Source organism: Cynocephalus volans, chromosome 2 (genome assembly GCF_027409185.1).
Source record: "Cynocephalus volans isolate mCynVol1 chromosome 2, mCynVol1.pri, whole genome shotgun sequence".
Lineage (NCBI taxonomy): Eukaryota > Metazoa > Chordata > Mammalia > Dermoptera > Cynocephalidae > Cynocephalus > Cynocephalus volans.
This window is the reverse complement of record NC_084461.1, coordinates 131,366,021-131,391,932: the sequence shown is the minus strand read 5'-3', so window position 1 is coordinate 131,391,932 and position 25,912 is coordinate 131,366,021. Positions and strand designations below refer to the sequence as shown.

The 25,912-nt window shown below is 37.4% G+C and overlaps 1 protein-coding gene across 1 annotated transcript in view; it reads left to right on the top strand.

The window, feature by feature from the left end:
* The window catches only part of HTR4 (5-hydroxytryptamine receptor 4), a 97,141-nt gene that overhangs the window by 15,966 nt on the left and 55,263 nt on the right, over positions 1-25,912 (top strand). The window contains exons 4-5 of the mRNA XM_063087669.1: positions 2,602-2,755; positions 14,555-15,123. Of these exons, the coding sequence (XP_062943739.1) occupies positions 2,602-2,755; positions 14,555-15,123 (723 nt within the window). The remainder of the gene's footprint in view (positions 1-2,601; positions 2,756-14,554; positions 15,124-25,912) is intronic.

Below are 25,912 nucleotides of genomic sequence, written 5' to 3'. Positions count from 1 at the left end.
GATATATACGAGGTAGCTTATTTAATCAAAGGAAGAGTTAAAGCCTGAGGATTGAGGGATAAGAACATGACAGCCCAAATATCCAAGGAACAAAAGCTAATTCCCAGTTTGCCAAGAGGCTGCTGCTAAAATAATGGGATCTCCCCTCACTTCCCCATCTTTGAATCACTACATGACTTTGAGGCCCAGGAGAAGTTCTGATTGGGGCACTCTTTGGCTAGAAATGTCACAGTCCCATCATTTACTTTTCCAGCAACACTACAGCAACAGAGGAGAGATGATTCCCAAAGTATTTGGGATGCTATTACTAAGAGAAAGGAGGAAGGATGTTAAATAGAAAAAAAACCCCTGCCCCCTAGCAGGAAATGAGGAAGGGAAAAAATTTTGAAAAAAGAGTATATTTTCATCTTCTCCAAAGTCGGCATTAACTCTTATGTCAATAATAAACCTCTGGTGATTATTTACACACCATTCAGAAAAATTTGCCACTGCGATATAATTTACCTTTCTTATAAGTCAAGAATATGGAGGAAATTCCAGCTAATCATGATTCTTTCCATTATGAGTGATCTTTAGTTAGATTTTGCAACCATGTCAGTTTTATAATAGGGAAAACAAGATCCTGAGCAAGCCCCTCTCTCATTCTTTGATCTGTTGTTCCTGACACTCTGGGCCAGATTAGGACATCCCACTGGGCTTGCCAGCCACAGGAAGCTTCCTCGCACAGCGTGGTCAGCTGCTCCTCAGTGCCTGGAAGGAAAGGGTCTAATTCTTCCCTCACAGCCCCTGAGACACCCACTTCTCATACTCCAACACTGGGCTCTTTCTCATTCCACCCTCTCAATCCATCCTACCACCACCTCTTCAAAGAATATAGCCATTGTTATATTAGTTATGCTTTGAATTAAGAAAAGAAAAGAAGAGGTGGGAAAAATTAACAAAGTGAACTGCATAAAATGAGGGGTATAAGGGGGTGGCTCATCATTAAATGGTATGAACTCTTAAAGAATAGATTTAGCTTCCAGGCTGTCTTTTTGCACTCATTTTTTGAATCTTCCAAAGAGGAATAGCTGGTAGACCTACTGCAGCATTTTACCTGTTGTCAAATAACATGCCATGCCTGGGCATGGACAGGGTGATTTCCAAGGCTGGAATAATGTGCAAGAGCTGTCTGGGAGTTAGAGACTGGATCATTGAACGGGGCAGGTTGCACCTCTGTTGGGAAGTAGGAAAAAAGCTAGTACCATAGGCAGAATACGGACTCAAAAAAAGGTGAATAGTGAGCCCCATGAGGGAAATCAGGTGCTGATAAATGGAGATGGAATGGTCTCAACCAATAGGTAGGAAATAATGGAGAAGGAAATATTAGTAATTTTAGGGTCTTGGGACCAGAGAAACAATTAAATGGTCTGTCCCAGAAGTAATGCACATCAATTCTGTTCCTGACTCACTGGCCAGGACCAGTTATGTGGCCCCACCCAAGCATAAGGAGGCCAGGAAGTGCATGTGGTGGAAGGGGGAGCCGGCATGCTTAGTGTACAGCAGTAATGACTCCCCTTTGTCAAGTGCAGACTCAAGGTCACTTTCCAATGGGCTCTTATTTTAGGAGATCCTTGGGATCTGCATTTTAAAAAGGCTTCTTCAGGTTAGTCTGATGTGGAGTGGGAGTGGAGGGATGGAGGGAAATCTTGGACCACAGTTTAAGGAACACCAACAGAGTACTGTATTAGACTGATTCTGTTGCTATGATGGAATACCAGAGACTGGGTAATTTATAAAGAACAGAAGTTTATTTGGCTCACGATTAGGAGGTACCAGGGTCCTTTAAACAACCAGCTCTCACAGGATCTTATACAGCGAGAACTCACTCACTATCCCCGCTGCCAGCAAGAACATTAATCCATTCATGAGGGATCCACCCCCATGACTCAAACAGCTCCCAATACTGCCACAGTGGAGATCAGATTTCCACATGAGATTTTGGGTGGACAACATATCCAAAGTCTATCAAGTACCTCTTCGGTATAGGCAGGAGATCCAGAGGAAGGGGACACATGTGAGATACAGTGGTTAGTGCTTTCATGTAGGGCCATGCCGGATCACCTCAAGTTGTAGTCAAATGCGCTACAGGTACCTGGACACTGAGGCCCGGAGGGCTGGACAGAAATGCCTAACTGCCCAGGCATCAGGGTAATGTTGAAACTGTGCCTAAGATAGAGAAGAACCTCAGGTGTGTGTGGAGCTCCTCCAGATATTAGGAGATGAAGAGGGATGTTGGCTAACTGCAGGCAATGATTTCCAGATGTCATCTAAATATATATTTATGTTAATGTAACATTTTAAAATCATTTTTCTCCTTCCTCTGTTCTTTTCTCCTTTCTCTCTTCTTTCTCTTTCCCTTCCTTCCTCTACTTCCTGTTCTCCACTTCTTATTCCCCATTTTTCTCTCTTCCTTCCTTACTTTTAATTCTCTACTTCCCCTTCCAAATCTTCTCCTCTCCTAAATATTTTCTTTTCTCTGTCTCCCTTCTCCATTCCTCTCTTTCTCCCCTCTCCCCCAATTCCTCCTTGCCCTGGCCTACCCCTCTCTTCTCTCTGCAGGTATTATGCCATCTGCTGCCAGCCTTTGGTCTATAGAAACAAGATGACCCCTCTACGCATCGCATTAATGCTGGGAGGCTGCTGGGTCATCCCCATGTTTATCTCTTTTCTCCCCATAATGCAAGGCTGGAATAACATTGGTATAATTGATTTGGTGAGTATTCACACAGACCCCATTGGTTTACTCTCTGATGAACTTTGCATGGGATTCTAAATAAACAATATTAGGCTGGGTGGATACTCTAAGAACGTGATCTGAGTTGACAATTTTTTTAAAAGCTGAACCTTACATTTTTGAATGTTTACTGACAGTCTCTCCGTGATCAAACTTCAGTCAGGCTCCTCTGAATTCTCTTCCCAACCAGGCCTTGATTTTTGGACTTTCATGTCCATCTTTGCATCACCCAATTTTAGCAAGAATCTGGCTAAGTTGGTTCAGCCAGAATCCCCTACCTGGGTATTTGATTGGATTCCTCATTTTCCTCCATTGCCCAGGTGATGTCTAATCACCCTGGTCTGTCTGCACCAAGAATCCTGCTAAGTTGGTTTAGCCAGAATATTCTGTTACCCCTGATGTTTTCTCTCAGTAATTTTCCATTTACTGATCCCTACCCACTATGCTCTTTGGCTATACATTCCTGTTTTTCCTAGTTGTATTCAGAGTTGATCTCAGTCTCTCTCCCCTGTTGCAAAACCCTGTCACAGTAGTCCCTATAACCTATCACAATAGTCCTAAATAAAGTCTGCCTTACTGCTTTAACGAATGTCATGAGTAATTTTTTCTTCAACATTACTGTATGCCAGACAGTATGCTAAATACTTTACATATAACCCTGACGACATCCTTTTGGAGAAAGTGTAATTATTTCCCTGTTCCACAGGTGAGAAAAGCCAGGCTTACAAGTGTCACACAGTAAGTAATATGCCCAGTGTCACACAGCTCATAAATAGCAGAACAGGTATTCAAAGCTTAGCAGTCACATTCCAGGGCTCAAAGTATGTCCTGTGTCCCAAGAAATCTTCATTCCATTTCACGCTGAGAGTCTATATGGCCTACCTTGACTCAGAGGAAACATGCCATGTGCTGGAGGTGGAGGCTGCTGGGAATGAAGAGAACCCTGGGCCAGAAGTTGAGAGAACTAAGCCCTGAGACCAGCTCTGTCACTGTCCCACTTCCCAAAGGACTGTGATGAGAAGATCCATTGGTCCTCAGTGGAGAAGAGTGTCTGCCGGGGGTGTAGGATTGCATGTGGCCATATGCCAGGCATTCACCAAACCCTGTATATTGGTTCTCCAGAGAAACAGAATCAGTAGCGTGTGTGTGTGTGTGTGTGTGAAAGCGAGAAAGAGAGAGAGAATTGGCTCACATGATTTTGGAGGTTGACAAGTCTCAAGATCTGCGGTCAGCAAGCTGGAGACCCAGGAGAGCCAATATTTCAAGTCCAATGGCAGGAAGAAAACAATATCCCAGCTTGAAGGCAGTAACAACAGGAGTTTCCTCTTATTCAACTTTTTGTTCTATTCAGACCTTCAGTGGATTGCATGAGGCCCAATCACATGGGAGAGGGAAATCTACATTAGTCAGTTTACTGATTCAAATGTTAATCTCATCCAAAAATATCTTCACAGACATCCCCGGAATAAGGTTTGACCAAATGTCTGAGTACCTTGTGGCCCAGTCAAGGTGACACCTAAAATTAACCATCTTACCCTGTCTAGATAATCTTAAGAGCCCTCCAGCTCTGACATACCAGACTTATGATGAAGATCAGAACTTACGGTCTTGACTTATTAGCAGGGGTATATATTCCCTAAAGAAGTTGTCAGGTAGTCAATCTAAAATCAGTCCAGGAGAACTGGCTGGTTAGCTCAGTTGATTAGAGCACAGCCTTGTAATACCAGGGTCAAGGATTCAGTTCCCCTCACTGGCCAGCTGCAAAAAAATTAAATAAATAATAAATTTTAAAAATAAAATAAAATTAGTCAGGGGATCCCTCTAGATATAGCAAAAGGAATGGAGAAGAGAGGATGAGAGCGAGCCCTGGACCAACAGGACCAGAGGAAGGGGAAGCTGCTCCCTCCTCTCTCCACCCCATTTCTAGCCTCTAGTTCTGCCTTGTTCTTTGTTCAGGAAGAAACATCCAAACCAAGTCCTGGGCCAGGATTTACATGTGGTGTGTAAGAGTTCCTTGGGCTTCTGAAAGAAATGTTGGAGGTAGGAGAATGGAGAAGAAGAAAGGAAATCTATACAAGGGAGAATGCAGATATTTTCTTAAATCTTATTTCCCTTCTTTCAAACTGTCTATTTTGTCATTCTTGGGGTAAATGAAATACCAGTTTTCAATAATTATTATTCCAATAATAATAATAATAATGATAATGGCTAACAAGTGTAGAACTCTTATTATATATCAAGCTCCATGTTAAATAATTATTCCTATGAACCTCACTCAGGCTTCATAACACCACCATAAAGTACATCCTATTACTGTCCTCATTTTATAGATCAGGAAACTGAGGATCAGAGAGGCTAAGTTGTTAGCTAAAGTCATTGGGAGGAAGTGGTGATGATGGTGTCTGAGCCCATGTTTACTGGACTCCAGAGTCTATGCTCTTAGTTTTTATGCTAAATTTACTCCTTAGTAGAGTAGACTTCTGGAAGCATACACTTTTGTGCATGGGGAACAACTAATGATGGTTTGGCATTCTTACCTCTGATGTAGAGTTTCCAAGGGAAATAACTCAGGAAGCTTTTGTTTATTTATTAGGATGAGATTGAACCATCTTCTATTTACTTTACCTAGCTGGGGAATGTAGCATCTACTTGTTATTAACATGCCTTATATTTGGATTTCTCCATTCATTTGCTCATTGAATCTACCTAGAGGGGAGCTAGCACAAGCCACATGTTCATAATACATATACAGCAGATTCTTGTTATTTGTAGCAATAAGTTTTACAAAGTTGCTGCAAACACTGAATTAGCAAAATACCGAATCTTTGCTCCTAGAGGAAATACAGGGTTAGGTACCTGCCAGTCTGTGGTCATGACATTTTCATTAATCAATCAATACATAACCTTGTTTTATGTATGTTTGCTTCTGTTTAAAGACACCTATTTAATGTACATTGTTGATTCAATAACATTGAACTCAGGACTGAGGCACCATAGCTTGTGCCTGAATAAAGCTTATCAACCCATGTGGTTTTCTTGGAAAAAGCACATAACAGTCTTCTTGAATTTAGGAACACCAGACAGCACCTTAACACTACACTTAGGAGCCATTTTAAACAGTGAAACCACCAACAAAAAGCATAAAAGTGCAAAATATGTGGCAGCAGATAGCAAAAGGGACACTTAATGGAGTGAAACAAGAAGGTAGAGCATTGCCTTGACTTCATCTGGGAACACACCTATCAGGAAACGCAAATTTTTTGCAGCCATGTGCACTTTCATGTCTGAAAATAATAACAAAAGTGAGGCAAGTATTGACTTTTTCGATTTGGGGGGTTAAAAAAATTTTAGCAAGTAGGTAAATTCACAAATATACAATCCACGAATAATGAGGATCAACTGTATAGCCACATGTGTAAACCTGCACACACATGCAAAAATAGATAATGCTTAGGCAGGAACCTACTTCAGGGACTGACTTTCTTTACTCAGTGGAATCACCTGTGCTTTTAAAGCTCGGTTTTACTCCATCACCAGATTTTACAAATCAGCAACCACACCTACCCACTGAAGAGTTATTAACATAATGTGAAAAAAAAAACAAACTAAAAACTCAAAGTTGAGTGTTTACATAATAACTTTCACACTATTTCTCAACTATTTTCCTGAAACTAGACTTTGCTTAATAATATTTTTTTTATTGCTACCATTTATTAAATATAGACAATATACTAAATTCTTCATGTTTTAATTTCATCTAATCAACACAATATTACGATGTTTAGTATTTATTTTCTAAAGGAAATCCTATTATTTCAAAGTCTAAGCTAGTAATAGTGGCCCCATTCATTCATTTATTCATTCAAGAAATAATTGAATGCCCACCATGTTCTATAGGCACCTGAGAAATCAATGGTGAAAAAAAGTTCAGCTCTTATGACATTTAAAATCTAGTGAGGAGAAACTACAGTATATTTTAAGTATTAAATTTTATTTAAAAGAGAAGAAACAATAACAAGGAAAAAATGAGTGATATGAAATTCACCTTTTTTGATGTGATATTGCTAGTACAGAGTCCTGTAGGAAAGGAAGGAGCAAGCCATGTAAGTACTTAGAGAAAAAGTGTTCAAGGCCAAAATTACAATATGTGCAAAGGTCCTGAGGCAGGAGCATGCTTAGTTAGTTTAGGGAATGACCTAGAAGCTGATACAGGGCAGTGAACAGGAGGAAAATGATAAGAACAGGGATCAGAGACGTAGCCTAGGGCCAGATTATGCCTCTTACTCTGAGTGATAGGGGAAGCTTTGGAGGGTTTGAAGCAGAAAAGTGACATTATCTGCCCTGTTTTAAAGGAATTATTGTGGTTCCTGGTAGAGAATGACACTGGAGAGGCAGGAAATAGGGAAAATATTTAGGAAAAATGATAGCAATTGAATGTGGTAAGAGGTTGTCAGATTTCATATATCCTTTCACTCCGTAATTACTTACTGATTGCCTACTATGTTCCAGAAGCTACTCCAGGTGCTTGGATTACATATTGAACAGAGTAGAGAATGATCTATATTCTTGTAAAGTTTATATTATAGCAGAGGGAGGCATACAATAAGTCATAAGATAAAATAAATGATGAGATAAAAATAAGTAGATATCTAGGATGTTTGGAAATTATAAGTACTATTTTTAAAAGATAAATGGAATAGCAAATTGTAATATTAAGTCTAGAGTAAGCTTTGTTGAGAAGATGACATTTGAATAAAGACTATAAGGAGGTGAGGGAGTTAGACTTGTGGATATCTTGGAGAAGACTATGCCAGGTATAAGGAATAGCTAGTGCAAAGGCCCTGAGACAGGATGTACCTGATATGTCAAGGAGGTTAGTGTGGCTATTGCAGAGTAAATGAGGAGATGCTAAGGTATGAGAGGAGGTAAAAGAAAAAATAAAGGAAAGATAATGTAGGGCTATGTAGGATATTTTAAGGACATTGAGTATTATTATGAGGGAAATAAGGAGCCAGTGCAGGATACTGAGCAGATGAGTGACCGTACTTGAATTATATTTTTAATGACTCTTTTTGGTTTTTCTGTTAAAAAGCAGACAGAAGGAAGTCTGTTGAAGTAATCTGACAGGTAAGAGACAACAGTGCTCCAACCTCAGTGGTGGCAATGGAGATTGTGATTTAGAATCTTTATGTATTTTAAAGATACAACCAACAGGATTTTCTGAAAGATTGGAAAAGGAGTGGGAAAGGTAAAACTGAGTCAAATATGACCCAAGATTTTGGTCGTATCAACTAGAAAATTGGAATGAGTGACCAACAGTCCAGTTAAGAAATACTGTGGATGGAACTGAGTTTGTGGAGTGGGAAGTGTCAAATGCTTGATTTGAACAATAGACTTGAGGTACCTATTAGACATGCAAGTGGAGATGTCAAGTAAGCAGCTTGATATCAGATTCTGAAGTTTGTGGGAGGTCCTGACTTGAAATAAATAAAAAATAAGGCATTCTCAGAGATTAGAAGTTATTTGAAGCTGTGTAACTAGATGTGATCTACCTGGGGAATTCAGGTAGGTAGAGAAGAGAAGAGATAATCAGGAATGAAGAGCTCATAAAGAAGGGTTGGAAGCAACAACCAGTAAGAGAGAAAAAAAAAAAAAAAAAAAACTAGCTGTCAAAATGCAGTAAGCATGACCTAAACATGATTGAAGTGTTCTTTTCAGAGTCTATCTGCCTGCCAGAAGAAAAGTTCTCTCTGAAGTAGGTTACTACTGTGCAGAGGATCTGTAATTTTTTATACACAATTTCTATTACTTAATTCAAAGTTATCTGGCATTGTAAGAAATAAGATCAAATGGCCCAAAGCCAAGAACATAAAAAGGCAACAGAAACAGTATCATAGAAAATCTAAATAATGGAATTATTAGACAAGGACTTTCAAACCACTATTATTCATATCCTTAAAAATAAAGAGGAAAACATAGAGAATTTTATTATAGAAATAGAATCTACAAAAAGGGAGAAATTGAATGTAAATTCTGAAACTAATAAATAAAACAAAAGAAATAAGTAGAATTCTGAATTTGATGGTAGATTAGACACAGCTGAGATGACCTAGAGTAAACTGGAATTTAGGTGAGTAGAAAATATCCAGACTTAAGCACGTAGAGATAAATGGATAAAAATTTCAGACAATGTGATATATACCATAAACAAAAGTTATAACATTTATATAATTGGTGTTATAGAAGGAGAAGAGAAAAAGAATGGGGCAGACGTAATATCTGAGGAAATATCAGCTAAGAATTTTCAAAATAGATGAAAGCCATCAGTAACAGATTGAAGTAACTCTGTGAAATCCTAGAAGGTTAAGTAAAAAAGAAGACCATATCTAGAAAATTTATTTTTAAAACTGCTGAAAATCAAAGGCAAAGAGATAAATATCAAAAACTATTAGAGAAAAAAAGATAAATTAAATTTACAGAGGAAAATAAGACTTACAGCTGACCCTGCCATGAAAGGATGGAATCAAAAAGACAATGGAATGGCATCTTTCAAATGATTTTTTTTAATGTGCAACTTAGAATTCTATGCCCAATAAAAATATTCTTCAGAAATGCAGAGGAAGTAAAGACATTTTCAGGCAAACAGAAACTGAGGGAGTTCTTTAGCAGCACGTTTGTATTAAAAGTTACTTCAAGGAGAATTTTTCAGTCAAAAGGAAAATGATGCCAGATGGAAGCACCCCACAGCAGGAAAGAGTGCAGAGCACTAGAAATGGTACCTATGTGGGTAACACACAAGAACAATAACTATCCAAGCAACAATAATATTAATGTCTTTGGGTTTTAAAATACATGTAGAATTAAAATACATGAAAACAACAGCATAAAATAGGCAGAAGTGGGCTAGGTAAATGGAGATAAGGTGTTTAAGATCTTTGCATTGCCAAAGAAATGGAAAAAGCAGTAAGTAGACAGCAGTAAGTTGTAGTCTCTAAAATAAAGATAATGAAAGAATGAATAAGCTCATAGAGGGAGAAATAATGTGATTATATATATCTCTCTCTCTCTATATATATATATAAAATATTATTCGAAAAATAAGCATTAAGGGAGGGAAAAAAGGAGCAAAAAACAAAAGACATAAATAGAAACAGTAAGATAGTAGACTTAAATATAAATCAATCTGGGATTATAGTAAATTTAAATGATTAAAGTCTTCAAAGAAAAGATGCTAAAAGACAAAGATTGTCAGACTGAATCAAAACAAAATGCAATATGAGGGATCTTCAAAAAGTCCATGGAAAGATTTGTATTATCTTATTATTCAATTTTTCCATGAACTTTTTGAAGTACCTTCATATATACTGCTTGTGAGAGAGGCCCACTAAATATATAGTGACAGAAAGATTGAAAATAAAATAATGGAAAAAAGATATACTATGCAACCACTAATCAAAAGAAAGCTCGTGTAGCTTTACTAACGTAAATGATAAAATTTCAGGCATCTAGTATTACTAGAGATAAAGATATTTAATAATAGTAAAAATATCAATTCAAGAGTAAGATATGTTATAACCCTATACTATAAGACAAGATACTAAATGTGTAGACAATTAATAAAATAGCATATTTGTGTGTATATCATATATGTATGTACATTTTCCATGTCTTTATTCATGTGTATATTGACACTGGATGCAGATGGATCCCAAGAAGGGGAAGTGACATTGGACTAAGCAGCTGTCTTCAATCAATTGCTAGTCCTAGAGAAGGCTGATTCCCAGAACAGGCAACGTTCATAGTTGGTGGAAAAGTGCTTCAATCCGAAAGGAATCTAGTGTATCACAGCATACAGAAGAAAAGAGGTTTATTCCAGGAATGCAATACAATCAATGTAATTCACTACAGTAATTAAAAAAAAAAAAAAAACAATAAGGTGTGGTGGTGGGGGAGAAATCTACATGATCATCTTGTTACTGCCAAAGATTTATTGACAAATTTCAGTATCTATTCATGATTTTTAAAAGATAAATCTCATCAAACTAAGAATAGAAGCAAACTGCTTCAATCAAGTAGAGGGCATTGACATAATGCTTGTAACAAGTATCACACTTAATAGTAAAATATTGAAGGCTCACCCCCTAAATAGGGGATTGAACCAGATGTCAACCCCTATCACTTTTATTCAAAATTAGACTGGAGGTCCTATTAAGGTCAATAAAACAGTAAAAAATGGTATTAAGATTGGAAAGGAAGAAATGTAACTGCCATTATTTGCAGATCACATGAGTATTCATGGAGAGAAAATTCAAAATAACCTGGACATGAAATATTAGTTAATAACTAAGCCAAGTTGCTGATACATAGCCAATACACAAAAAAATTCTCACTGAATTCTAAATATCAGCAATAAACAATTAGAAATAAGAATTTAACATGGTACATGTACAGTAGAATAAAAACACAAAATACTTAGGAATAAATATTAAAAATGATATGCAAGACATTTACACAGAAAATTATAAAATATTGCTGAAATAAAAAGAGAAACAAAGGGAAGGAAGTACCATGTATGTGAATTGGAAGACTTCACATTGTAAAGACATTAGTTTTTCTCAACATTCTATTCTAATGCCAATCAAATCCTACAAGATTTTTATGGACTTCGATAAGCTAATTCTAAATTTTATATGGGTATACTGAAATGTAAGAAAAGCCAAGACAGTCTACAAGAAGATGAACCACAATACAAAGACTTTTACTATTAGATATACAAGATTAATAAAGCTACAGAAGTAAAAAGAGTATGGTGCATAGACAGACAACAAAAGGAACAAAATAGAAAATCAAAGCTAAGAGCTGTGCATATGCAGTCCCTTACTTTATAACCAAGATTATACTGCAGTATAGCTGGAAAAATGTTGTTTCAACAAATGATCCTGGGTCAATTGGATATTTGTAAGGTAAAAATTTAATCTTGTCTCCTGTATCACACATACAGAAAAACCAAATTCCACCTGGGTAGAATAATTAAATGTAAAAACTAACATAATAAAGACATGCCAGGAGATAATATAAGAGAATGTCTTTAAAAGATTAGATATTAGAATATCTTTATACTTAAGGGTAAACAAAGATTTCTTAAACAGGACACAAAAAGTACTAACCAAAAGTGTAGGTTCTTAAAATTAAGAACTTCTTTATATCAAAAGGTAATACTAACAGAGTGAAAAGGTATACCACAACTGATAGGGGACATTTGCAACATATAAATCTTACAAAAGACATATCTGGAATATAAAAGAACAATGAAAAATCAATAATAAAGAAAAGCACAATCTAATTTTAAAATGGAAAAATACATGAATAACCATTTCACAAAAGAGGATGTCCAAATGGCAAAAGATGATTAATATCATTAGTCATCAGGAAATACACAGTAAAACCACAATGAGAATCTGAAAAATAATTATGAACTTAGAGTCAATTCAAGTTTATCTTAACTTAGATTCAAGTTTATTTTAATGAACTTATATTCAATTCAAGTTATTTTGACTTGATTCAAAATTCCAATCAAGAAAGTAGGACATGATAAACACGGAATAGAGGTACACAGAGTAGTAGGGCACAGTGGGAATTTGAAAGGACTTACTTGGACTGAAACTGAGGATAAGTTTCAATGCCTTTACCATTCTGAAGGCACTGCTCTGGTCCCATCCTGGGAAACAGACTGCTACTCAGGAAACGAAAGCAGCAATGTGTCTCACATACTTTTCTCAAGGAGTGCATTATACTCACATGGTCATGGATGCCCAGGACACTTTCTGGTAACAAATTAGAACATAAGACAAATCCCAATCTAAACCTACTGGAAAGAGGGTCAAGGACACATGGAGCACTTTACTGATGTAATCAGATAAATTTCACAGCCTTTAACAACAAACCCACAATGAGATACCCACAATGAGACACACTGGCAATACCAAGGGTTGGTGAAGATGTGAAGAAACTGGAACTCTCCTGCCCTGGTGGTGGGAATGTAAATTGATACAGTCCCTTTGGGAATCATTTGGCTGTATTTATCAAAGGTAGATATGTGATTACCCTAAGATACAGCAATTTCAGTCCTATATATACACCTGAGAGAAATAAAAATACATACACACACTCGTACAGGAATATTCATAACAGTTTTTTTAAAAATAGCCAAAACCTGAAAAATACTCAAGTGTCCATCAATAGTGGAATGGTTAATAAAATGAAAAAGAATAAATTACAATGAAAAAGGATAAATTATGGTACGTGCAATAATATGAGTGATACAATATTAAAGATACAAATAATACATGTTATATTATTGCTTTGATATTAAGTTGAATAACAAAATTAATCTATGGTGATGGAGTAGTGGCTGCCTTTGGGCATTGTAATGACTTGGGGGAGGCCTTTGGGAGGCTGCTGGGTTGCTGGTAATATTCTGTGGTTTGATTTGAATAACTATTACACAGGTATATTTACTTTGTACTTTACATGAAGGTACTTCAGAAAGTTCGTGGAAAAATAGAAATGAAAGATGATGCAAATCTTTCCATAAACTTTTTGAAGACCCCTCGTAAGTATTTTACTTCCATAAAATATTTATCTAAATAAAAATAAGGATGGAGGATTCAGATGGCTCATTTAAAATGAGGACTGGACTTGGCAACATGAAGGTCATTGGTAGCCTTGACGAGAGCAACTTCAATGGAGTGGGCTCAGGAGAAAACAGAGGAGAGTAGTTGAGGGAGTGAAGATTACCCACGTCCCAACTCTGGTCGGGTTTCAAGGTCTCTCGTGATCTTGTCCTACCAAATCTACATCTTCTTTTGTCCCATAATTTGAAAATATCTACCTTTTCTTTCTCCCAAGCCCTAAGGCCCATTACTCTATATGAGTACTTTGAATATCGTGTTATATAAATGAGAAAAACCTTTACCAGGGCACTCAGTGAGCAGAAAAATGAGTCTAGAAAAGCGCCCCGTGGCATTTCCCAAAGAGCTAGGTTTAGAATGGTGGAGAGCAGTTGTTCTCAGATGTTAATGAGCTTTAGAATTATTCAAAAACAACAACAAAAACAAACAAAAGCTTACTAAAAAATGCAGATATCTGAATTTCACTGCCCAGAGATTTTTTAGATTCAGTAGAACGTGGAGCGGGCAGCAGGTTGGGGTCTCGGGGGGCAGGAATTTGTCTGCACTTACAATAAGTATTGCAGGTAATGCTGAAGTTATTGATCTATGGATATTTTGTTAAAGACATTCATACATTTTGTGCAAGCAGACAGGGAAGGGAGGAGAGAGGTAGAACTCTACTGTCAGTTGGGTCCATGGAATGAAGAATAATTCTGTCCGTTTGATTTTTCCTCTTTCCTGGAGCCGTCAGCTCGTCTTGTGTAGACAAGCTCTCTGAGCCCAGGGATGTGACCATGTTTCTGAGCCCTGGGATGTGACCATGTTACTTTTCTGCCATCAAAGTTCTACGTATTGTAGGCTTATAAGAAAAACAAACCTTTGCTGATAAGCCTTCTTCTTTCCTTCCTTTTCCTGTTACCCTTTTATTTTTCCTTCCCTTCCCTTCCCTGTTCCCCTCCCCTTCTGTCTTCTAATTCCCCCTTTTCTCTCTTCATTTTTACTCCTTTTCCTTTTTTATGCTTTCCCTCATTTTTCTCTTCCTGCTTCTTCACTTTTTTCTTCCTTTTCTCCCTCCTTTCCTCATGTCCTCTCTCCCTGCAACTCTCAGATAGAAAAAAAGAAGTTCAACCAGCACTCCAACTCTACGTACTGTGTCTTCATGGTCAACAAGCCCTATGCCGTCACCTGCTCTGTAGTAGCCTTCTACATCCCGTTTCTCCTCATGGTGCTGGCCTATTATCGCATCTATGTCACAGCTAAGGAGCATGCCCACCAGATCCAGATGTTACAGCGGGCGGGAGCCCCTTGCGAGGGCAGGCCCCAGCCAGCGGACCAGCACAGCACTCATCGGATGAGGACAGAGACCAAAGCAGCCAAGACCCTATGCATCATCATGGGTTGCTTCTGCCTCTGCTGGGCTCCATTTTTTGTCACCAATATTGTGGATCCTTTCATAGACTACACTGTCCCTGGGCAGGTGTGGACCGCTTTCCTCTGGCTTGGCTATATCAATTCTGGGTTGAACCCCTTTCTCTACGCTTTCTTGAATAAGTCTTTTAGACGTGCCTTCCTCATCATCCTCTGCTGTGATGATGAACGCTATCGGAGACCTCCCATTCTGGGCCAGACTGTCCCTTGTTCAACCACAACCATTAACGGATCCACACATGTACTAAGGTGAGTGCTTAGGGAGCTGATCCATTCAGTTGATTTGTGTTACTGAGCAGGGGTAAGGTTCCGTTTTCTGTTTCCAGAGGGGTTTTTCCTGAAAACCTATGCAGTGTTTGCAAAGATTAAAGAAGATTCTACCATCTGTTCATGGAGTAGTGAGTAAGGGCTTAGGCTCTGGAGGGAGAGTGACTTGCACTCAAATCCCATCTCGATAGTTCTGGGCAGGTCATTTAACCATTCTTAACCTTAATCTCATTTTTAAAAATGAGATCATAATCACTATATCTATATCACAGGGTTTTGGTGAGGATCAAATTAGCTAATGTTTGTAGAGCACACAGTGCAGATCCTGACACCTAGTAAGCACTTAGTAAATGTTATCTATTCTTATTTAAAGTTAATATTTCAGGGTAGTGGTTAAAAGCATGGGCTTTAATGTAAAATAGGTTTTATCTTTACCCTCAGTACCCTTACTAGACATGAGTATAATCTCTCTTGGTTTTACTTTCCTCAACCATAAAGAATGGCAATAATGGTAATACTGATCTCATAGGGTTTTTGTGACAATTAGAGAGGGCCTGACACATAGTAAGCACACATAATAATAATAATAATAGTTTTATTAATATTAGTAGGACCAGTAATAATAGCATATTGCCTGATCATTACGATGGTCATAAAATAGCATGATAAACTAAAACACATAGAATAATAAATATGCAATGGTAATGCCATGTAATAAATGATACAGTGGACGTTCAGGCAATCTAGAATGGGGAAATGAGTAGGAAGGAAGCTGATTTGGCTTAAGGAACTCGGGGAAGGCTTTGCAGAACAGCAGTTTATAAGAATTTGAGACATGGCAGAGATATCAGAGAAGCTATTCCAGGCAGATAGAACAGTATGAGGAAGGAAATAGAATATGGACGAGCACTGAAATATCAAGTGATTTACTCAAGGTCACATAGATTGATGGAGGTGAGACTGGCTTTGGAGTTGAATATTCAGCATCTAGTCACGATGTCTCTTTCCAAACCAAAATAATTTTCTGTCCACCCTGGACTGGACTTGTTCTCAGCTGTGACAAGCCATGTGCGATAAGTACATGCATCCTGTAGCAAAGATGAATTGTCAATGACATTTTTTTCTTTGCCCTCAGATGCACAGGAATTTCTAAAGAGTAGTTGTTCCTTTGAGACAAACATTTAATTTTTCTGATGATAACAATATTCAGCTGTTCTGGCAACTGAAAATGGGGAATTTTCATTTGCATGTTTAAGAAAAAAAGAAGAGAAAATAAGAATGGCTATGAAATATAAATGCTGTGCCTCAGAGGCTGCTCAGAAGCATGAATTCAATTTTTTGCTACCAGTGTGGGCAGGCTTGTAGCTAAAGCCTAGCATGGTCTTTAGGTTCCAGCTGGTGGAAGAACCTCAAAGGATACTCCTAGAAGCTGACATTCTCTCTTAATTATTATGCCTTAGTGAGTGTCATAATGTAAAGTGTGTGTACAAGAACTTCTGTGTGGGTGCCAGATAGCTTTTAGTTATTTAAGCTAGCAGTTGCCTAAGTACAGGCTGTCGACAACTTACAAACAGCATATGCTCCAGCCATACATTTGCTAAGTCAGCTGTTTAGAAGTCAGTGGGTTTTTTTTCTCATAGAAACCATCATAGAAAGAATTTGGAAGTTGGTAGGGCAGCCCAAGAAAGCCTATTTTACTAATGCTGTACTATTTTGTTCCTGTTGCCTTTGGTAGTCTGCAGTGTGATTGTAAAGCAAAGAGACAGTAGTTTAGAGAGGGCTTATGGATGTACTCTTCGCACTTCATTGCTTACATTTCTTCACGAGATCATAAAAAGTGCAGGAAACTGGTCTAAGATATTTTTCTTGGTAGTGGGGAATCTTATAAGAATAAGGGGAGCCTATATAGAGAAGAGAAGATCATTGAAACCTGAATCCACTGGAGGGTAAGTCTTACAAGGACAGGAATTCTTCCTATTTTATTCACTGCTATATACCAAATAACCCAACATATTGCCTGATATATAGTAGGAAATTAAACCCTGGATGAATAAATTAGCAAATCATAAAATTGATTCTCCAAATCAATTATTTTAACTTAACACAATTTAAGACAATTTTGTATTTTTCTTAAAAATCCCACAAGTAGAACATCAACAAATTCAGATGAATTCAAGAAATATAAAAACAAAACAATGAAAAATAAAACCGGCTTTTATCCTGTTAATCCTACCCCTATCTCCAGAGACAACAATTAATATTAATCTGGTGATCTTTTCAATGTACTTGTAAACATTTATAACAACATGAAATCATAGCATTTTCACTGTTATATAAATGGGACCATTCTATATGTACTTTTTTGCGTTTTGCTTTTTATCTTTCAACAATACATTTTGGAGATCATTCTACTGCAGAACATGTAGATCTAAATCATTCCTTTTAATTGTTCTATAATCTTCTGTGCTAAAAATACATGTTAAAATTTAATGATTTCCCCGTTAGTGCATGTAGGTGTTTCCAGGTTTTTGCTATTACAAACTATAGTGTTTTTAATGACCTTGAACACATTTCTTTGTACATATGCCAGTATTTCTTTCGGACAGCTACCGCAAGTGAAATCGCTCTGTTGACATGTATGCTCATTTAAAATTTCTATTTTTCCCAAAAAATTGACCTCCTAGAATGCTGTAGCTATTTGCATTCTCAACAGTGGGGTTTGAGAGTGTTATTTACTCCTTCCCCTCCACAACACTGAGTACTATCAATTTTTTATTTTGTTAATTTAAAAAACTGTCATTTAATTTGCATTTTCCAGATAATTTGTCCTGTTGATCTTTTCAATTAGTTATTGACTATTTATATTTATCCTTATATGAACTACATCTTCATATAGTTGGCCCTTTTGTGACAACTTTGTTGTATTTTTCTTTTTAATTGCTGAGTGTTCTTTATTATATTCTGGATATTAATCTTTTGTTATGTAATTTGCAAATACATCTCCCTATCTTCTGCTTGCTTTTTAACTTTGGTTAACATATGTCTCATAGAAGTTTCAAATTTTGAAAACAATATTTTTACTTTACCCCTTACGCTTGGCAGCTTCCTTCTTGAAATACATTCCACATTAATATTTCTAAACACCATACTTTCCTGGTTTTCTTTCTGACCCACTAGCAACTCTTTCTCAGTCTCTTTTAAATGTTCTGCCTTCTCTATCTGGCTTCTGCTAGAGTTCTTCAAGACATGGTTCTTAATATTCTTCTCAAACTACACTCTCACTTTGTGATTTCACTATTAATAACTTTAAGTACCATCTTCATGCTTGATTAATATCTCCAGGTCATGAATCTTCTCTGAGCAGAAGACCAGGAGACACAGTTTGCCTCCTGAACAACCCCATGTAGGTATCTCTTAGGAATCTCAAATTCAATGCAACCAAAAACAGAATTCTTAGTTTTATACCCCTCCCCAACCACAGATCTCCTGAGTCTTCCCTATTTCCACAAATGGGATCATCTTCTACCATGTTACTCAACCCAGACACTTTTCTGCAGCTTTGAGGGAAACTGACATATTAAAAAGCAGACTTAAAGATTTTAAAAAGGAACCAATCAACTGACATTGAAAAGATGGAGTTAAATTGAAATAAGAGTAAAACCCAACCACAGGGGCACAATATAAATTGCAAAAAGGTAGAATGATGCCTGAACAAATTTGTAGCTCTGTGTGTAAAATTTGGAATTTGATAGGTGTGCCTTCATTTTCCTCACCCAAGGCATCTGATAAAAGAAATTCTGGATGGGTCACTCAAGACCTCCTTCCATTTTATTAATCATAATGATTATGATTATGATGCCTAAAATTTTTTCAGGAGAAGAGTGTTCCAGTTTCTGTATTTAAGAACTTTGAATTACATTTTTACAGCAATGCAAAGAAGTAGGTGTTATTATCATTGTCATCTTAAAGATAAGAAAACTGAGGTTTAGAGAGGGTAAGGAATTTGCCCAAAGTCACTCAAGTAGTCAGTGTTGAACTGGAATTCAGACCCAGCTCTCTCTGATTCAAAGCTCAGTCCTGTCCAGCCTACTAGAGTAAAGGTTGGGATTACCACTTCCCAGGCTCATCCTAACTCTCTGGATAAAGCTGGTGAGCCATTTATCAATCCAACAACTCGACCACTCTGCTCTATCTGGCCTACAAACCATGGAAGACTAGTAGTAACTTGTTCAAATCCAGGTATTTTCATACTCTTTTCCTAGAAAGGAAATAAGGTTAGATCAGATGGGCCTATTGTTGGTAATCTTTTGTTGATTTCTATCTTTGGGTACTATTCAGTATCAAGAATCAATTTAAAAGAAGTCCACCTCAGGACTGATGTCAAACCCTTCATCTATAGTTTGTAGCACACACCTTTTTCACATTTTTTCAATTGGGGCATTTATTATTTTCTGCTTCCTCTGGATAGCAATGACCTGCTCACAGCACTATTTATCATGGCATTTGTGCTGTTTTAGACCATAGAACTCCTCCTTTAACTTTCATCAGACCAAATACTCCTTGAGAGTAGAAACAATGGATTTCTCTTCTCTGGGTACCATGTAGTTCCTCACATAGTGTCTGCAAAACAGTAGATGATCAACTGATTAATACATTTTTGCTCATGAAATGTCTTCCTGATTCTCTTCAGGTTTATGAAGGATTAAAACACCCCAAATTGAAAAACTATCTGTTTGGGTTTTTTTAACCTTCCCTAAGAGTCTATAAAGTATAGAGGACTTACTATACAAAAATCACATTGGGGAAAGCCAGTTCACAACAACATTCTGAGATTGTGAGGCCTCTTTCTCTTAAAAGTCTTTTTGAGAGAATGGAATTTTACTTTTCCAGGTTAATTAGAAACAGGTCAGTCTGGCTTCAATGGTTTAGAATAGTCGGTCTCCCAAGCTTGGTCCTATCCTTATAGCCCTTTGATTTACATAACATTTTATTATTAAATAAGAAAATGAGTTGCCAGTGAAATAAAATATAGTTTTGCAAGACATTCTTAGATGACATTGATTACTAAAATTGTACTAACTAATGTACACAGTAGCAGAGATGTCTGTAGTTGTGTTTGGTTGTTTTCTGGTGGACGAGTGTCTTCTTTGGGAATATTTAACCTGCAATCAAAATAGAAGTGAAGATATCATTTAGTTGGCTGATGAGATAGTTTGTTTGGACATGTAGGTTACATAGCCTTCTAAAAATAGTTTCTAAGCATGAATTATTGTCATATAAATATTTCTTAGGGCAGTTTTAATTTGTATGTATGCATATATTAGAAAGAGACATAATGCCAGTTTATGGGCAATGGATTCTGAGAGGTTTATTATGTGTGTGAGCTGATTTTTAGTAAATTTAGAGCCAGCCTCTCTCTGCTTGCCTCATCCTTAACTTGGTTCTATAGCTATGTTTTACTCTTCCTCCAACATCTCTCTTACTCTTACTTTTCCCACTCTAGGAAACCAACATCAAGCATGATGTCAGAGAAGGGAAAACATAATCTAATGATAAGGCATTGGCTGCTTTCCAACTAAAGTCAGGAATAAGATGACAATGCTTTATCACCTCTAGTGGTCAGCATTGTACACACAAAATCCAAGTGACAGAAAGAAGAAATATGAGGTATAAAAACTTGGGGGGGAAAAAAAGAAGCAAAGTTGCCACTATTTATAAACGATGTGATCATCTAACAGGAAAAGCCACTGTAAACTGTGAAATTAATAAGACTTTTCACAAGAATGGCTAGGCATAAGATGACACTTGACCTTCAATGACTTTCCTACTCACAAGAAATACCCAATTATAATGTGAATTAGGAAAAACACTACCATCTACAGAAGCTATAACTAAAGTTTCTAAAAGAAATGTAAAAGAAAAGTAAGAAATGTAAAAGACATTTATTAAAGGAAACTTTTAAACTTTACTGAAGGTGAAGAGCAGGAATATTGTAAGGGTTCACTATGGATAGTAGAAGAGATTGCTATAAAACCCAGATTTTGCATTTGAGGTTTCAGGAAACTAGTAAAAAGTCCAGATTCTGGAACTTGGTTTATTAGGTTTTAAAGTTTGATTCACAGTAACCACATACTGAGCACCTAACACACCAGGCACCATGTGGCAGGTATAAAGAAGAATTAGACTTGGTGTCTCACTGAGCTCACAGTCTTACTCAAGGAACATTGTACTGTACTGGATAAGCAACTAATCACAATCAGGTGGACATCACTGGAAGTGTGCATAAGGTTTATCAGGAGATGACAGGATTGCTACCTACCAACAGTTTCTCATCATCACTTGGGACGGTCATCCAATCTCTGCTTGAACTCCTGCAATGAGAGAAGCTTTCCATTTGATGAACCTCCTCAATGGTTGGGCAGCTCTAGAGTTTAAAGGGTCTTCCTTTCGGTTAAGGTTCCATTTCTATGGCTTCTACTCGCTGGCCCTGGTTCTGCCTTGAGCAAGAGAAAACCAGCTTACATCTCTTACCTTGGGACAGTCCTTCGTATGTATTTTAGTCACAAGTCCCTTCTTAGGCTTTTCTTTTTTCTTTTTTTTTAATTTTATTTTCTCGATATACATTGTGGCTGATTATTGCTCCCCATCACCAAAACCTCCCTCCCTTCTCCCTCCCCCCCTCCCCCCCAACAATGTCCTTTCTGTTTGCTTGTCGTATCAACTTCAAGTAATTGTGGTTGTTATATCTTCTTCCCCCCTCCCCCGGTTTTTGTGTCTGTGTGTGTGTGTGTGTGTGTGTGAATTTATATATTAATTTTTAGCTCCCACCAATAAGTGAGAACATGTGGTATTTCTCTTTCTGTGCCTGACTTGTTTCACTTAAGATAATTCTCTCAAGGTCCATCCATGTTGTTGCAAATGGCAGTATTTCATTCGTTTTTATAGCTGAGTAGTATTCCATTGTGTAGATGTACCGCATTTTCCGTATCCACTCATCTGATGATGGGCATTTGGGCTGGTTCCAACTCTTGGCTATTGTAAAGAGTGCTGCGATGAACATTGGGGAACAGGTATACCTTCGACTTGATGATTTCCATTCCTCTGGGTATATTCCCAGCAGTGGGATAGCTGGGTCATATGGCAGATCTATCTGCAATTGTTTGAGGAACCTCCATACCATTTTCCATAGAGGCTGCACCATTTTGCAGTCCCACCAACAATGTATGAAAGTTCCTTTTTCTCCGCAACCTTGCCAGCATTTATCGTTCAGAGTCTTTTGGATTTTAGCCATCCTAACTGGGGTTAGATGGTATCTCAGTGTGGTTTTGATTTGCATTTCCCGGATGCTGAGTGATGTTGAGCATTTTTTCATATGTCTGTTGGCCATTTGTATATCTTCCTTAGAGAAATGCCTACTTAGCTCTTTTGCCCATTTTTTAATTGGGTTGCTTGTTTTCTTCTTGTAAAGTTGTTTGAGTTCCTTATATATTCTGGATATTAATCCTTTGTCAGATGTATATTTTGCAAATATTTTCTCCCACTCTGTTGGTTGTCTTTTAACTCTTTTAATTGTTTCTTTTGCTGTGCAGAAGCTTTTTAGTTTGATATAATCCCATTTGTTTATTTTTCCTTTGGTTGCCCGTGCTTTTGGGGTCGTATTCATGAAGTCTGTGCCCAGTCCTATTTCCTGAAGTGTTTCTCCTATGTTTTCTTTAAGAAGTTTTATTGTCTCAGGGTGTATATTTAAATCCTTAATCCATTTTGAGTTGATTTTAGTATACGGTGAGAGGTATGGATCTAGTTTCATTCTCCTGCATATCGATATCCAGTTATCCCAGCACCACTTGCTGAAGAGGCAGTCCCTTCCCCAGTGAGTAGGCTTGGTGCCTTTGTCAAAGATCAGATGGCAGTAAGTGTGTGGGTTGATTTCTGGATTCTCTATTCTATTCCATTGGTCAGTGTGTCTGTTTTTATGCCAGTACCATACTGTTTTGGTTATTATAGCTTTGTAGTATAGCTTAAAGTCAGGTAGTGTTATGCCTCCAGCTTTATTTTTTTTGCTGAGCATTGCTTTGGCTATGCGTGGTCTTTTATTGTTCCATATAAATATCTAGATAGTTTTTTCCATTTCTGAGAAAAATGTCTTTGGAATTTTTTTTTTTTTTTTTTTTTTTTAATTTTATTTTGTCGATATACATTGTGGCTGATTATTGCTTCCCATCACCAAAACCTCCCTCCCTTCTCCCTCCCCCCTTCCCCCCCGACAATGTCCTTTCTGTTTGCTTGTTGTATCAACTTCAAATAATTGTGGTTGTTATATCTTCTCCCCCCCCCCCCCCGGTTTGTGTGTGTGTGTGTATGTGTGTGTGTGAATTTATATATTAATTTTTAGCTCCCTCCAATAAGTGAGAACATGTGGTATTTCTCTTTCTGTGCCTGACTTGTTTCACTTAATATAATTCTCTCAAGGTCCATCCATGTTGTTGCAAATGGAAGTATTTCATTCGTTTTTATAGCTGAGTAGTATTCCATTGTGTAGATGTACCACATTTTCCGTATCCACTCATCTGATGATGGGCATTTGGGCTGGTTCCAACTCTTGGCTATTGTAAAGAGTGCTGCGATGAACATTGGGGAACAGGTATACCTTCGACTTGATGATTTCCATTCCTCTGGGTATATTCCCAACAGTGGGATGGCTGGGTCGTATGGTAGATCTATTTGCAATTGTTTAAGGAACCTCCATACCATTTTCCATAGAGGCTGCACCATTTTGCAGTCCCACCAACAATGTATGAGAGTTCCTTTTTCTCCGCAGCCTCGCCAGCATTTATCGTTCATAGTCTTTTGGATTTTAGCCATCCTAACTGGGGTTAGATGGTATCTCAATGTGGTTTTGATTTGCATTTCCCGGATGCTGAGTGATGTTGAGCATTTTTTCATATGTCTGTTGGCCATTTGTATATCTTCCTTAGAGAAATGCCTACTTAGCTCTTTTGCCCATTTTTTAATTGGGTTGCTTGTTTTCTTCTTGTAAAGTTGTTTGAGTTCCTTATATATTCTGGATATTAATCCTTTGTCAGATGTATATTTTGCAAATATTTTCTCCCACTCTGTTGGTTGTCTTTTAACTCTTTTAATTGTTTCTTTTGCTGTGCAGAAGCTTTTTAGTTTGATATAATCCCATTTGTTTATTTTTCCTTTGGTTGCCCGTGCTTTTGGGGTCGTATTCATGAAGTCTGTGCCCAGTCCTATTTCCTGAAGTGTTTCTCCTATGTTTTCTTTAAGAAGTTTTATTGTCTCAGGGTGTATATTTAAATCCTTAATCCATTTTGAGTTGATTTTAGTATACGGTGAGAGGTGTGGATCTAGTTTCATTCTCCTGCATATCGATATCCAGTTATCCCAGCACCACTTGCTGAAGAGGCAGTCCCTTCGCCACTGAATAGGCTTGGTGCCTTTGTCAAAGATCAGATGGCAGTAAGTGTGTGGGTTGATTTCTGGATTCTCTATTCTATTCCATTGGTCAGTGTGTCTGTTTTTATGCCAGTACCATACTGTTTTGGTTATTATAGCTTTGTAGTATAGCTTAAAGTCAGGTAGTGTTATGCCTCCAGCTTTATTTTTTTTGCTGAGCATTGCTTTGGCTATTCGTGGTCTTTTATTGTTCCATATAAATGTCTGAATAGTTTTTTCCATTTCTGAGAAAAATGTCTTTGGAATTTTGATGGGGATTGCATTGAATTTGTAGATCACTTTGGGTAGTATGGACATTTTCACTATGTTGATTCTTCCAATCCAAGAGCATGGAATATCTTTCCATCTTCTTGTATCCTCTCTAATTTCTCTCAGCAGTGGTTTGTAGTTCTCATTATAGAGATTTTTCACATCCTTGGTTAACTCAATTCCTAAGTATTTTATTTTTTTGGTGGCTATTGTAAATGGGCAGGCTTTCTTGATTTCTCCTTCTGCATGTTCACTATTGGAGAAAAGAAATGCTACTGATTTTTGTGTGTTGATTTTGTATCCTGCTACTGTGCTGAAATCATTTATCAATTCCAACAGTTTTTTTGTAGAGGTTTTAGGCTGTCCGATATATAGGATCATGTCATCTGCAAACAGGGACAGTTTGACTTCATCTTTTCCAATCTGGATGCCCTTTATTTCCTTCTCTTCTCTGATTGCTCTGGCTAGTACTTCCAACACTATGTTGAATAGAAGTGGTGAGAGTGGGCATCCTTGTCTAGTGCCTGTTCTTAAAGGAAAAGCTTTCAGCTTTTCCCCATTCAGGATGATATTGGCAGTGGGTTTGTCATATATGGCTTTAATTATGTTGAGATACTTTCCCTCTATACCTAACTTATAGAGGGTCTTTGTCATGAATGAGTGCTCAACTTTATCAAATGCTTTTTCAGCATCTATAGAGATGATCATATGGTCCTTGTGTTTGAGTTTATTAATATGGTGTATCACATTTATTGATTTGCGTATGTTGAACCAACCTTGCATCCCTGGGATGAATCCCACTTGATCGTGATGAATAATTTTTTGTATGTGTTGCTGTATTCTGTTTGCTAGTATTTTAGTGAGGATTTTTGCATCTATATTCATCAAGGATATCGGCCTGTAGTTTTCTTTTTTGGTTATATCTTTACCTGGTTTTGGTATCAGGATGATGTTTGCTTCATAGAATGAGTTTGGGAGATTTGCATCCGTTTCAATCTTTTGGAATAGTTTGTAAAGAATCGGTGTCAATTCCTCTTTGAATGTT